The sequence below is a fragment of the Peromyscus eremicus genome, chromosome 3, assembly GCF_949786415.1.
Source record: "Peromyscus eremicus chromosome 3, PerEre_H2_v1, whole genome shotgun sequence".
In the NCBI taxonomy this organism is placed as follows: Eukaryota; Metazoa; Chordata; class Mammalia; order Rodentia; family Cricetidae; genus Peromyscus; species Peromyscus eremicus.
This window is the reverse complement of record NC_081418.1, coordinates 567,436-582,249: the sequence shown is the minus strand read 5'-3', so window position 1 is coordinate 582,249 and position 14,814 is coordinate 567,436. Positions and strand designations below refer to the sequence as shown.

At 41.8% G+C, this 14,814-nt stretch overlaps 1 protein-coding gene across 12 annotated transcripts in view; it reads right to left on the bottom strand.

Moving 5' to 3' along the window:
- Positions 1-14,814, bottom strand: part of Srpk2 (SRSF protein kinase 2) — a 218,734-nt gene that overhangs the window by 10,527 nt on the left and 193,393 nt on the right. For 9 of the 12 annotated variants that reach the window (XM_059257199.1, XM_059257196.1, XM_059257198.1 and 6 more), the window contains 6 exons: positions 14,332-14,578; positions 12,876-13,343; positions 6,344-6,444; positions 6,143-6,250; positions 738-807; positions 53-145 (listed from right to left, as the gene is read on the bottom strand). In XM_059257199.1, coding sequence (XP_059113182.1) covers positions 53-145; positions 738-807; positions 6,143-6,250; positions 6,344-6,444; positions 12,876-13,343; positions 14,332-14,578 — 1,087 coding nt within the window. Of the gene's footprint in view, positions 1-52; positions 146-737; positions 808-6,142; positions 6,251-6,343; positions 6,452-12,875; positions 13,344-14,331; positions 14,579-14,814 lie in introns of those variants that run through there. The other 3 variants (XM_059257202.1, XM_059257203.1, XM_059257207.1) reach the window with 2 other exon arrangements.

The window sequence follows — 14,814 nt, the reverse complement described above, 5'->3', positions numbered from 1 at the left end:
CTATTCCATTTCTGTCTGCATCGTGGCGCTTTTCAAAGAGAAGAGGTACTACCTCTGCGATTGAAGAATTCCCGAGAATATTTTCCAGACAGAGCAAAGTGCCTTGGGATACTGCCTAGCAGCTCTATGATGTGGGCTATATGGTCTATGAGGAGAGAAAAAAAAAAAGGATATAGGAATGGGGAGGACAAAGGGAAGGATGGGATAAAAGAAGAGGGGAAAAGTGAAATTAGTAAAAAATCAGAAATAGATTCAAATCAACAATGTCTGCAGCACATCCATGCAGAGGTTCATGGGACTGGCAGGCCTCAGACACCAACTGGAGCACCAACAATGACTGATGCCAGCTTACCCCAGGCTACCCCAGCATTGCAAGCAAGGAAGGATGGAGATGGTCAGGTTTACAGAAGGAATTCAAGTCTGAATTCCCTGGTTTTCAACTTAGCTCCCAAACAGTACAGGAAAATGGGCAGCAGAGCTGTGGACAAAGGAATCACAGAGTGATAATCTGTCCTTATCTACCAGTAGGTTCCTTTACCCAGAAGACCAGAAAAACTGTGTCAGGTGGGTGCTGCCCATTCACTGGCACTGAGAGGGCTTCAAACTCAAAGGAAAAGCATCTGAATTTGGTGTTTGAAAACCAAAACATGGTTCTGTTTCAGTAAAACAACACAATACTCTCTAGAAGCTGAGAAGGAGCAGATCCATTAAGGGACTCAGTGGACAACAACACTCACCTTCATCTCTGGAATAGTCTTCCCCAGAATGCGGTTCGAACAAATAGTCTCCTGTTGCCAGCTCAAATGCCTAGAACACAACAGATGACATGCTGAGCACTTCAGAGATGGCTCAAGAGCCAGCAGGTCTCTATTAGAAGAAGCCTACCTTTGCAGAGGAGCACAAGCAGACCAAAGAACATCCTAGAACAGCTCAAGCCCTAGTTTTCCTTCCTTCTGGAGAAGTTCACAGAAGCTACAGGGATATTTTTATATGTCTTCTAATGGGAGAGGGAAGGACTACGGCTCTCTTAACACTGTAGGAAGTGAAACCAAGCTACCTAGAAGTCAGCAGCAGCTCTGGTCACTGCACCCTACAGCTTCTACGCAGAGTGCAGTAAGGCTAAAGTCAGGACTCTGTCAAGCCTGTGTTGAGTCCAAGGTCCTCCGGAGCACACACTGCTGTGCTTTCTTCATGTGCCTAATTAGGATCAAGGACTAATTCCAGCATCTTGGTCATCATCAGCTCACTCATCTAACTCAAGAAGAAGAGCAGCTAGAACCAAGAGACCCTTCCCTTGGTGTAGTAAATCACCCTGTAGGCCTCCTTAGATGGCAGGGAACACCTCTCCTCATGCTGCTACCTACTACCACTCAGAACATCAGCATGAAGAGAAGCCTACTCATTCCTACTTGCTTTGCTCAGAAAAAAGGCTCAGGACTAGGATTCTAATTTTTTAAGATGTGCAAAGACAGCAGTTGCTATTGTTCTGATGATTAATATTTTTTAAAGGTTAACACCCATTCTAGTTTCTTCCAGATTTAATACTACCATGGATAAGCCCTTCCTGCTTGATGATGCTTGTGAATAGGTGACCATGCCAACACCTCTCCTTCCGAGACTGCCTATCCCATTTCTGCTGAAGAGCCATCCCCAAGGGCTGCCCCAATATTAGTCATCCTCTTTCTCTCCCTTCTAATGGCAGAGTGCTGAGAAGGCTCCTTGAGGCTCATTTACCAGGAAACAGCTGTCTTAACTAGCAGGGCAGCCACATACCCTTGACTTTAGACATGAAAAACAACCTGATTGAGAAGGAGAAAAGCAAGAGAAAAAAAAAAAAAAACACTATGATCAGCTGCCTCTGTGCTAAGCATAAAGTCAAGGCACCTGTCCTGAAGCAGGCTTGGGTCTAAAAGGGCATAGCACTGTCATCTCAGCAAAAGACAGCCTGGCAGCCCAGCACTGCAGCTGCAACAAGGACACCATCACTAGGCACAACAGAGGCCCTCGGTTTGGGACCCCCACCTAGCCACCCAATTAACAATCATGGTAGCTGGACCAATCTCTCACAAAGAAAACTTTTCATTTGGCCCCGATTCTAAGTGGACGAGAGTGTTTCATACCTGTAAAGCAATTCAATAACCTGCAAGCCATGATGGAAATTTAGAAACGCTAGCAGGATGAAGGAGACTTTAGAAGCCACTGGGATTCTGGTTTCAAGAAGAACCCTGGATGTGCTTTAGCCCCTCGCCTCTGTAGTTTTGTGCTCACCTTTTTCATGTCCAACATTGAAAAAGATGATTTTTTTTTTGAACAGCATTCAGGTTTCCAAAGTAGTGCTTATAAGAAAGCTATCAATGAAATGATTTAAAAAAAAAAGAGAATGCTCAGAGATTAAGAGCACTGGCTGCTCTTCCAGAGGACCAGGGTTCAGTTCCCAGCATCCACATGGTAGGCTCACAACCATCTGTAACTCCAGTTTCAGCAGATTTGATATCCTCTTCTGGCCTCCATATAGTCTGCCTGCATGTGGTGCAGGCAAAGCACCCATACACATAAAACAAAAATAAATCTTTTTTTTAAAGAGGCAAACAAAAAGAGAACTATAAAGAGAAAGGGAGAATGGCTCCCTGGATAGGGTGGTTAGATTTCTTAATTATGACATACAACAGGGCAAATACATGTAACAATGAAAACATTCCCCGCCCCCTTTTTGGTCACAAAAATGTTTTAATGCTAGCAGCTGTGGAAATAGGAAACATTATTGCCATCTACTGACTAAGCTATTCTCTAGCACAAGTTCTATTGTTAGTATTCAATATTAGGCAACTCTGGAGTCTTCCTTTGGTTCTTGGTCCAGTCCCTTTGGAGGGCTTTCCCCTAGGTCACTGTCTGTTCTCAGTTCAGGGGAGAACAAGTACTTCTTTCTCTGTTCTGACTAAATAAGGTCATGACCTGCCCAGTGCTGAAGAAGTCTGGAGAAATTTGTCAGAATTAAGTTTTGGTTTTTTCATTCTGATCATGGCCAGGACTCGCCATGAAGACACAAAAGCTCCCCTATTTGGAAAGGCCACCTGCGTACAAAGAGGTAACACTCAGCACATAGACTTCATGTCTATATGGAGTCACACCCACAAGATGCCAAAAGCCATGAACTGGCAGGTTCTGCTGCTCTTCTTGGTTGTAGTTGTCCATCTACAGAGGCCAAATTCTCCTCATCATAGCACCAGGGCCCAATGCAGCCTTGGTCAGAGTTATACCATTTGTAAAACTGGAAGGGCTATGAATTCTGCAACAACTATCTATGGCCTTATCAAGGCTGGGCATTAGGAGGGCAAATTTAAACTTCAGAGGGGAAAATAGGTAAGCAAGCATTGGCTCCTCCTCTATGGCGTGCTCTCTAGGAAGAACAAGCGACCTCAGTCACAACCCTGCAAGGAGGAACAAAGGCTTGTTCCTTTGAAAAATCCCCATTTCAGCCACTGAACTGACAAAAACCTCTAAGCAGCCCAGAGCACTGAGATCACCAGAAACAGCCTCTTGAAAAGGGGTAAAAGGAGACAGATACAGCATTTCCTTAGTGCCATGTGATTTATTGAACTACAAACACCTTACAACAAGAGAATGATAAACGGGCAGAAAACAGCATAGAGCACAGGAATAAATCTTATGGGAGGCAAGACAGACAAGCTGGTGTAAGAGTATGCCAAGAGCTCAACTGTTATCCACATTTCTGTAATGTCCTGGTTTTCACACTTACGTCACCAAACTTAATATCCAAAATTAGAAGCATAAAATTTGATGGTTCAAAGAGTTCTCAGAGCCTGACCCATGGCAGCCCTGGCACATGGCCTTCTGTATTGCTGAGGACAAATAGAAATTGGCCTTGCTCCCACCTGAAATGGGATGCACACGCACTGCCCAGCACACACAGCCCATCCATCAAGGCACTCCTTTCCTTTTGACCTGGCCTCTGCCTCCTGTGGTTTGGCCTCCACTTCCTTCTACCCTCACACTGCAAAGCAAAAGCCTCTCCACACAGAACCTCAAAATGAAGTAACTATCACATGGACAGTAGCTTCTTTCAACCACTAAGAACTAGATTTTTGGTTCTCATTGAAAAAAAAAAGTTTTTAATAAATTTAAATTTATTTTCTAGAATTATCAGAACAAGAGTCTAGGAAGGCAAGGTGTTTCATATCTGGCTACATCAATCATCTCAGATAATGATAACGTGAAAGTGGAAAAGCATCTCATGTTTCTCATAGCATCCCACATTATCTGCTTAACAAAATGCTGGAGAGATGGCTCAGCAGTTAAGAGCACTTGCTGCTCTTGCAGAGGACCTGGGTTGAGCTCCTCGTATAGACGTGGCAGTTCAGTGGTAACACTAGTCCCAGGGTATCAGACACCCTCTTTTGACCTCCACAGGCACCAGGCATGCACAATGGTACACAGACATATCATACATTTTTGTGTGTGTGTGGTTTTTCAAGACAGGATTTCTCTGTGTAGCCCTAACTGTCCTGGAACTCACTGTGTAAACAAGGCTGGACTTGAACTCACAGAGATCTGCCTGCCTCTGCCTCGTACCTGCTGGAACTAAAAGTGTGCGTCACCACACCTGGCCAAAAGGTTTTAAATGGTTAAAATGCTTTTATATTAGCACTACTGGACATAAATTCAAAACAAAGATTAAATTAAGTTCTGAACACAGGTAAACATATTTATTCTGCTTGCTCATTTCCCCCACCCCCTTTCAGAAAATGAGCACTAAGCCTTGTACAGGAACCCTTTCATTTAAATATCCAAAGAGAATTTCTTTAAAAAGCTAATACAAGATCTGAGGATGTGCTTCAATTGGAAAAAATACTTGCCTAGTGGGTATGCACCTCTGGGCTCCACCCTTAGAACTACAATAAAATTAAGTAATACTAAATAGAATACATGTCATCTTTCCCACCAAAGAACAACAAAAAGCCAACTGAGAAAAATGTGCTGACTGGCTGGATACTTAGTGAAAGGCAAACCGCATTAGCTCTTGGGTGAGGGACTACTCAGGCTTATCAAGTCATAGTTTAGAGCAAATAGCAACAAGATGCACAGAAGCCTGGTGCAGTAGCTACGCCTGTAATCTCAGCACTCAGGAAGCTGAGTTTTGAGACTAGTCTGGGCTACATTTCAAAAATGAAACAAATAAACAGATGTTGAGCTGAAGAGATGGCTCAGTTGGTAAAGTGTCTGCCATGGAAGCCTGGGAGTTTAATTCTCAGAACTCATATAGAAAGGCTAGGCGTGGTGGTACATGCTTATAAAACCAGGTCTAGAGAGGCAGAGACAAACAAGCCCTGGGGCTCATTCTCCAGCCAGCCTAATCTAATCAAGAGCTCTAAAATAATGAAATATCCTGCCTCAAGAAAACAAGGAGGATGGCTGAAGAATAACACCCGGGGATGAGCTCTGCTCTCTACTTGTATGTGCATATATGTGTACATGTGCCTATACACAAATGTGTACCTGTGCACATGATGTGTGGTGAGTTTGAGTTTAGCTTAGAAAGACAAACGCAGAATGTCCAAGTCAAAGGAATGCTCCTGCTGCTCCTAGGGGAAACAAACTCAAGCAAGGAAGTTTGTGCCACCATTGTTGTCTCAGGAGAGCCAGCACATGCCAGAAAACAAGGCGGAACTCTCTGCATTTGAGAAAGAAAGAAAATGACCGGCAGATGAAGAAATATCCGATAGGAGGGAGAAGAGAGAGCCTGCACCTCTGGGAGAGGCTAGCTGCCTATGGTACAAACTTTTAAGTACAGTCACATCTCTCCTGTGAGAAGGCATCTGACTTTACCCCATGATGTGACAGGGAGCCTAAAACACCCTAAAACTTCCAGAGACTAAAAGCAATTCCTCGAATAAGTCTGATTCTTGGGGCAACAGGCTGCACAGAGCCTGAAGAAGAGACCATCTGTGACAAGACTATGCCTCAAGCATATCTGAGAAGAATTCTTCCAGTGCTTACAACACCCAGGCACAACCTCCTTCTCCTCACCCATTTTATAATGGTGATCTCCACAAGACTCCACCCCATCAAGAGGATTCAAGAGAAGTCATTTCTAGGGAAGACAAGTGGCAAAGGTGGTTCATACCATGCACGCTGTGCTCCAAATGTCTGCAGGGGTGCTGTAGCCAGCTCCTATCAGAACCTCTATGGACCTATATTGACGTGTCTGGATATCCTCTGTGAAATGTTTATGCTGGAAAAAAATAGATGTGATAAATATTGTTTTTAAAAAAGCATCTTCTCACACAAAATCATGATTAAAATGTAAAAAGAAGACTCTACTTACCACCCAACAAGCATTTCCCAGGTCAGCAATTTTTACTCTAATTTTATCTGCATTTCGAGGATCCAGAGGGTTCACCAACAGGTCAGCTGCACGGGTTTTTGCTGTCATAAGCAAACAGCAAGATAGTTAAAAAAGAAGACAAGAGATTTGCAGTGTGTGAGCCAGGTACAGCCTTTTTTTTTTTTTTTTTTTTTTTTTTTTTTTTTTTTTTTTAGGAGAGTGATAGGATAAGCCTAGAATCCTGCAGGTTGAACTACTGGTGAAATACTAAAGCCACATAAAGATAAACACAGGTAACCAATTGCTTCTGAGCAATATGCAGTTCACCGATGTCATGCGAGCATGAATACCTTTATGGCTTAGTTTTGAACAGGAAGACGCAAAACCAGTGCTCTCACAAGTTGAAGTGGGCCATAAAAGCAGGTTTTAAGGCAACTCATTAGCTCAGCTAACTCAACTTTAGGATGAGCCTGAGGGAGACTACTATAGCAGGCCCAGGTCTAGGGTTACTGGCTTCAGAAAAGTTCTCAGCTAAGCCTTAACTATGCTGTAAGTAGTTATGAGCAGGTTAGTACGTTCCTCTTCATACTTAATCTGAGCCCTTACACGCTCAGATTTTTGATCATGTTGAAATGGAATTTATAGACTAAACAGAAAACTCAGCTCAATGCAGAACAATAACACCCTAATTGAGGAGTCCTTTTGTTCACGCCAAGTTGATGCTTATGCACACCAAGCTTCTCTAAGTGTGTACTAAACTGAGGAACCACAGTACTTGAGGGGGTTCAATTTGTTGGTAAACCCCATAGAGGAAGTAAGGGCAGACTGTAGCAGGGCCACCAGGACCTAAAGCATCCAGATAATCCAGAGGAAGGCTACAGAATCTCAACTCTGGTCAGTGTTTGAACTCTCATGGCTTTCCCTCCATTTATGAATCAATTTGGGCCAGAGAGGTTCTCTTGACACTTGCCTTATGCCCATACCCCTGTATAAGGATGGTCATTCATATAGGGTCTTATCAAAGACTAGGTTGGAGCTAAGAGAAAGAAAAGTAACACAGGAACAGGAAAATAATGATAATGAAAGAAGCAGAAGAACCTAAATGAGGAGGCAAAATGTGCAAAGGAATGAGAGCAATGTTCCAGGATAACCACAGTACGCTGATCAACAGGTGAGTGACTAGATAAGACACACCTCATACTATCACTCCCCCACTGTCACTGTCAAGAACAGTATGGTTCAACTGGATCCAAATCTTAGTTTCAACACCTACGAACTGCAAGCCTAGCAAATGACAAACTCTCTGAGACTGTTTTCAGGAAAGAATGAAGAGGAACAACCCAAAGATACACAACAGGCACACATATTCAAGTCAGAACAGCATCTAGCTAAATGGCCACGCCTTGATTTTACTTTAGGGTCAGTGAGTGAGCAGGCACTTGAAGAAACTATACAAACATTCTGTGCTAGACTTGAGATTAGGTAGCTTGGTTGACAGATGTCAGGGTACCAGGGAAGCAGGTAATTTGGAATCCACTTATGTCTCCCAGTGGTTGTTTTTAAAGACATCTCCAAAAGCTGTATGATTCAAGTGCATTGGAAGAAATCTATTTTCAACACAACATTACCACAGTTTAAATTCAGTTTCTTTGCAGTTAACATTCCTCTGTGATTTCACTAAACTAAATCTGGTAACATGCTACTATCCTCTAGTTTTAGGTTTATAAATAGCTGACAGTGTGTCTTAAACAATCATACGTAATTCATTTCATTAATTTAATTGTATAAGAACACAACAGGAGATAAAATATATTCTATGTGTGTCCCTGATTTTCTTTCTCAAGTGTGCCAGCGAGGAAAGGAACCTGACTGTAGCACTCCAAAGGCCCACATGAACACATATGTACTCACATCTGTTGCAAACTCATTCTTAGGTGTGCCTGGACTCACACTGCTTCTCACTGATGGTGCTAACACAAAAAAACTTACTGGCACTCTTTCCCTTCCAAAATGAAAAGCTGGTAACTTTTCTCTGTCTCCACTAGAGCATGAATAAAAATGGCAGGTTTTATTTTAGGAAGCACTGGGATTTTAAGTCACTTTCTCAAAATCTGATCTCTTTTGTCTAGCAAGACGGTAGGTGATGAGACAGCTGCCAGTACTTTGTGTTGCACATAAGACGTTTAAAACATCCTAAAACAAAGGCTCAAACAGCCTCTCTCTCTAGATAAGGGTCAGAACTAGGACAATTAATGCCAATACCTGACCCATTCCTTTGACAAGCATTTACCAAGGCCTTTCTAGATGCCATTATGGTGCCAGAACACAGTTAAAAAGGCACACTAGAATTAGGAAACTCATGTCATACTCTGGTTGAAAATACAGCCAGTAATAGCCAGGTAATGGTGGCACACACCTTTAATCCCAGCACTCAGGAGGCAGAGGCAGGCAGATCTCTGAGTTCAAGGCCAGCCTGTTCTACAGAGTGAGTTCCAGGAGAGTCAGAGCTACACAGAGAAACCATGTCTCAAAGTCTCAAAATAAAAAAAAAAATTAAAAAAAAAAAAGGTGTGTGTGTGGGAATATAGGCAATAATGTAAGCTCACAAGCAATTCATATTAACATGTCAGAAAACTAGATATGCCACAAAGAAAAACAAAACTAAGAAGAGAGGTGGCTGCAAAAGTGATGCAAAAAACCTTTTTTTCTCTTTTTACATTTATTCACGTACTGTGGAGGGAGAGGTACAGTACTTGTATGGAGGTCACACAAATACCTGTGTGTTCTGGGGACTGAATTCAGGTCATCAGGTTTGGAGACAAGTGCCTTTACCTATTGTGCCATCTTGACAGCCCCTGAGAAAACTTTTCTGGGAAGTTGACATTCAAGGAAAACATGATAAGGAGAAGTTCGAGGCAGAGGAGATATGTACTGCAAAGACCCTTAACCACAGTCCAGCACAAAATCTGAAAATTTCTGAACAGACCACCAGCTTGGTGGTGCAGAGACATCAGCATGCTGTTAAGAAGCAGACTGTGGAGTGCTCAGGATTTATGGAGAAATGACTCAGAGGATCAAGTTTTGTGAGAAACAGAAGCTAGTTAGATCACTTGGGGAACAGGGAGAAGATGATGGGACATGTTTTAAAAGATGCATGTGTACTTCTAGATAGAGAATAGCCTAAGGATCAAGAGCTAAAATGCAATGTCCATAACATGGCAGCCTGAACAAGGACTGACTGAGAAGATTATGTAGTGAAGACTCCAAAGAGACCCAGCAGTCAAACTAACAAGACCATTATCTGCTCTGGGCCTTTGCCCTTCAGATGTCATAAGACAAGTTATGTCCATTAGCTGTTTTAGCTATTCCAGCAGCTAATATCCTAAGACAATCTCCTCATCTCAACCATCAAAGGCTATCAAAGTACTGGAAGTCTATATTCTTTTACCTGGCATCTAAGTTCTTCGAACATCATGATTTGGCCATGGCCTGTCTTTTACTATTCTCCAATGTGTACATTTTGCTCTAATGGCAAAAACCAGCACAAACTCACACCAATGCTTACTTCTGGGGATGGGGTGGGGGTGGGGTGCACTGTTTTATCATACTATTTTCAAACTAAAGACGAGAACTGAGTATGAACTAAGTAAAAAAAAAAACTTTAGTTAATTCTTCAGATGATAAATGCTTAAATATTTACAAGTATCCTAGTATCTATAGCATGCAGTTTCTATATAATATACATATACCATGGCATATACAGCTACTTATTGAGCTAGACTTCCAAAACATCTATTTTAGTACACAGAGGTGACCTAATAGTTCATTTCTGTATTTCAGTTGATTGTTCTGTTGCTCATGGGCACATGCATCACTGTGGAGATGACTGCTGGACCCCATGAAGAGCTGTGAAGAATTAGGAATAAGGGAATTTATCTGATTAGCATGATGTAAAACTTCAGCACCAACCTGGAAGAGTGATTTGGAAGGAAATCAGAATGGTAGGTAGAGACAATGCATAGACAGAAACAATACAGTCCAGCAATGGTCTGTACCTTAGGGCCAAAGAAGGAGGGTCCTATTTTGAGAAGGGGCTGGCAAGGGTGTCCTAGTTTGCTTTCTGTTGCTATAATAAAACACTGATCAGACCAACTTCCACAGTATAGACCATGATTGAGGAAAGTCAGGTTAGGAACTCAAGCAGAAACCCAGAGGCAGAAACTGAAGTAAAAACCACAAAGGAATGCTGCTTATTGACTTGGTCCCCACAGTTTGCTCAACTTTCTAATACAGCCCAGAACTACTTGCCCAGGGGTGGTACCACCCACCCACAGTAAAATTGGCCATCTCACATCAATCATTAATTAAGAAAATGCCCCACAGACATGACCACAGGTCAATATGATGGAAGCAACTCTTCAACTGAGGTTCCTTCTTCCCAGATGACTTGTGTCAAGTTGACAAAAACTACCACATAGGGCATATGACAGAAAAGAATGGGAGTGCAGATGATAATCAAAACAATACAGGCATATTCTAGCTAAGATCCATAGCAGCCCTGCACACTCTTACCTCACACCATCATTCTCACTAGGGAATGGAAGCACTAGGCAGATCCACCACTTTCTCCCTAAGCCCCACATGCTGCCTTGACTCAGTAGTTATTGAGTGAATGAACAGGGATTGAGCCATTAATGCCATAGAAGTCAATGGAAATCATAGGAAGGCATAAGTAAGTCAGAAAAAGACTACAGCATAAGAAGAACAAGGTCAGAACAGAGATCAGGATAGTGGCAACACTTAAGATGCATAAGACCTGGTAAACTTCCCCAAGAAACAGCAAAGCAAGCAGAAACTGCAAACAGAGGAAGACTGGGGCTGCTGTAGAGGGACAGTAGGGCCCAAGCATAAGTTATTCCTCTCACTCCTTCAAAGACAAAGCAGACAAGAAAGCTGCACGGCATCCTGCCAATCAAGAGATAAAACTAGCTCTCTTAGTGTCCAAGTGTTCTTTACATAAAAGCTATGAGTTTTCAGTTAAATTATCTTTCTACAATGGAATTTTAGGTTTTGCCTAAATTAGAACCCTTCCTTACTCATTACAATTATAAATTCTCAGTTTTTCATAAGAATTTTTTTTTCCCATTTCAGGCCTTAACCTATACCTACTTACCCTGGCTTCCCAGCATGAATGATAATGTGGTAGGTGGAATCAAACAAGGAACCAAGACCCATGAGTTACTAGCAGGACTATGCTGAGCTGTTCACCATGCCTGGGCCTCAGAGACTACCAATGTGACATAGCAGTAAAAAGTATGCCTATTAGGAGACTTTAAGCAACTAGTGTACATGGACTGAATTTTTTTCACACATAATTTAACACACAGCATTTGCTTCAATAGTAACAACATTAGATGTGGCCATTGCTTCCCTTTAATAGAAGAAGAAATGGAAGTACAAGGAGTTTAAGAAACTGAAGTACCATGACTATCAGGTTTTAAGCTGGGGGTTCAATTTCCTATATTTGAAGCCACTGTTCTAAACTATCATGTAAAAAATAATGAGAAGCTATTGCATAAATTACTTTGTATATGAATGTGTAAATGTGTGAAAATTGAGCTGCAATAGAAACAATAAAAGCAGAAAAGATACAAATCACTGGTGCCATTGCCAAGAAATGAACCTGTATTTAGTCTATGTGAACTCTACCACTCCCTAGCCAGACCAGGAGTGAGGAGTAAACCATGCACTGCCAAGTGAGCAAAACATAAAGCTAGGACAATTAATTACAGCCAGTGAGTAACAAAGGTGCTAGCCTGGTGCAACTAAAGAGGCTGCAGAATCTTTTGCCTATTGGGCTGGCTCAATTACTTGCTACATGTTAAAAATACTCTTGGCAGTAGAGGGCAGAGGAGGATTCTGAACTTTTCCACTAAGGGCCAGAATATGGACATTAACTGTGATACCCAATCTTTCCTTCCTTAAATTATTCTGCAATTAGCTACATGGAATTTGCTCCCAAAATATAGGTCTGAAGATAGGGCATCAAGTAGACAAGAACCTAAGATCCAATCTATAATCTGCCATTATGCTTTATCAAAAGCAGAATTTTATAAACAAGGACAACTATCAAATAAAACACAACTTGTTTCTTGGTATAGCTGAAAACCAGCAGGTGTTCCCTTGAATAGAAACAAAACCCAAAAACACTACTAACTACCAGCTAGAAAAGGGTTGTATGTAGAAAGCTATGAAGTTGTTAGTGGTGAAGGTGATTTAAGTATTTGATATCACGGAATATATACAATAAATGAAAAATGTCCAGGGATAGGATTTCAGAGAGTAAGAGAAACTCAGGGAGCATATGACACATTTCTAAAGCATTTCATTGGTTCTTGAATATTAAGCATTGAAATTAAAGGGTTAGTACACATTTAAATGTCTCGTCCCCTTTAGCCAACTCCTTTCACAGTGTTTACCAAAGTATGACCCTGCCCAGTAAAAGCAGACAGAGATGCACAAAGACACTTACTTTTTGGCAAATCTCCAGTACTAGAGGCTGAAACTGTCCTGCTTCTGTCATGGGATGGACTGCTTTCCTCTTGCTCAGTAAGTGGTGATCCCTCTGAAAGCTCAGAGCCACAGGCCACAGGTTCTAAGGGCCCAGAAAACAATGATGTGGAAAACTCTGGACTCTTATGTTGTCCATTTGGCAATTCACCATTGAACTGTTCATAGGAGCTGCCATACGTGTAATCACTCTCTGCATTTGGCTCGTCTAGGTTATATTCCTCAGGATTTGCACAGTCATCCTCATCATCCTCTTCATCCTCCAGCTGCTGTTCCAATAAAAATGGACCATTTTCAATATGGCCATTGGCTTTAGGGGACTCCATCCATGTAGGATCTATGTTTGCAAGTTCCTCTTCAACATCATCTTCATCTTTCTCAGCATTTTCCTTCTCTGCATCTTCTTTTTCTTCCTGGTTTTCAGCTTCACCTTAAAAAATATGGGGTTAAGATTAAGAGTCATAACTCTCCTTGAACAGTAGTACTAGTTAGCTTCTTCAAAAAGAGACACTTTTCTTTGTATTTTTTTCATTTTGATTTTGGTTTTTCCAGACAGGGTTTCTCTATGTAACTCTGGATGTCTTGAAACTCCCTTTGCAAATCAGGATAAGAGTCAACTCAGAGATCCACCTGCCTGCCTCCTAAGTAATGGGATTAAAGGTATGTGCCACCACACCCAGCTAAGATACTTTTAATGTACCACAGAACATGTCTATTGGCTTTCAAGGCAGTCTTGTTTTCTGCTTATTTAATAATTAGCCTTCTATTTTTAGGAACAAGTTAGCTTGAGGTAAAATTCTGAGTAAAACTGGACTTTCGTTTCAACCCTTCCCCACCGCTTTTTTCAAAGATGATAATTGTAGCTGATCTTTAAGATTTTCATTTTAAATTGTGTGTGTGTGTGTGTGTGTGTGTGTGTGTGTGTGTGTGTGTGTGTACATGCTCATGGCCTCAGATGCCAAAGGCATCTGATCTCCCTAGAGATGGAGTTACAGTAGGTGTGAGCAACATGACACAGGTGGTTACTCTGCAAGACTCCTGATCCATTTTTCCAGCCATTCACCCTTTCCTCTGCAGTTTTAGAGTGAGATTTATGGCGCACTAAAGCTAGGCAAAAGGTTAATCACAATATTATAAAAGAAGGGTCATCATTAACAGGAAAAAGATATGATATTTCTCAGACTTCCTTCTTCCCTTTTTGAAAACCTACTTTGAAATGTTAACATATGCCCAGCAGACATTTTACAAATGGAGTACAGGCTGCTTCCCATAATCTCTAATAAGGAGTTAGGAAAAGTCATCCTTAATATTCGAGGCAGCAGCACAAAGCCAACCTGTGTGGAACATTGGCTGGTCCCTTCATGCAGCTCCAGGACACACACCCATCAGCTCTCTTTCTTGCTCCCAGTTATACTAACCATTATCCTTTGCTGCCTCTTCTTCAGCTGCCTCCTCTAATTCTGCTGCCTTTAGTTTCACCTCTGGGTGATATCCATCATCTTGCTCATTGGAAGGTATGGCAGAGGTGATGCTTTCCTCTATGATTTTCCTTTCAGCTTCTCGCTCCAATTCCTCAATCTCCTGTAGGCGTTTCTCCAGCAACTCAGCCTGCCTTTTCTGTTTCTTTTTCAGCTTTTTCTTCTTGTTTTTAGATATTTTTCCTATCTACAACATGGCAAGAAAGTACCATAGGTCAGGTGCTTCTTCTTAAACACTCTTCAGGAGTATAAGTGCTGGCAACATGGTGAATTCTAACTCTGCTTTTTCATGATCTACCTTAGGATAGGATTGTGCTTATACTGTTGGTCTTCCCCTTGAAGGGGCATACCTTGCATTATAAAGTCCAGGAGAACTGAGCACCTTGAAATACCTGGCTGGCTCTGAGCAAGAATCTCTTGCAA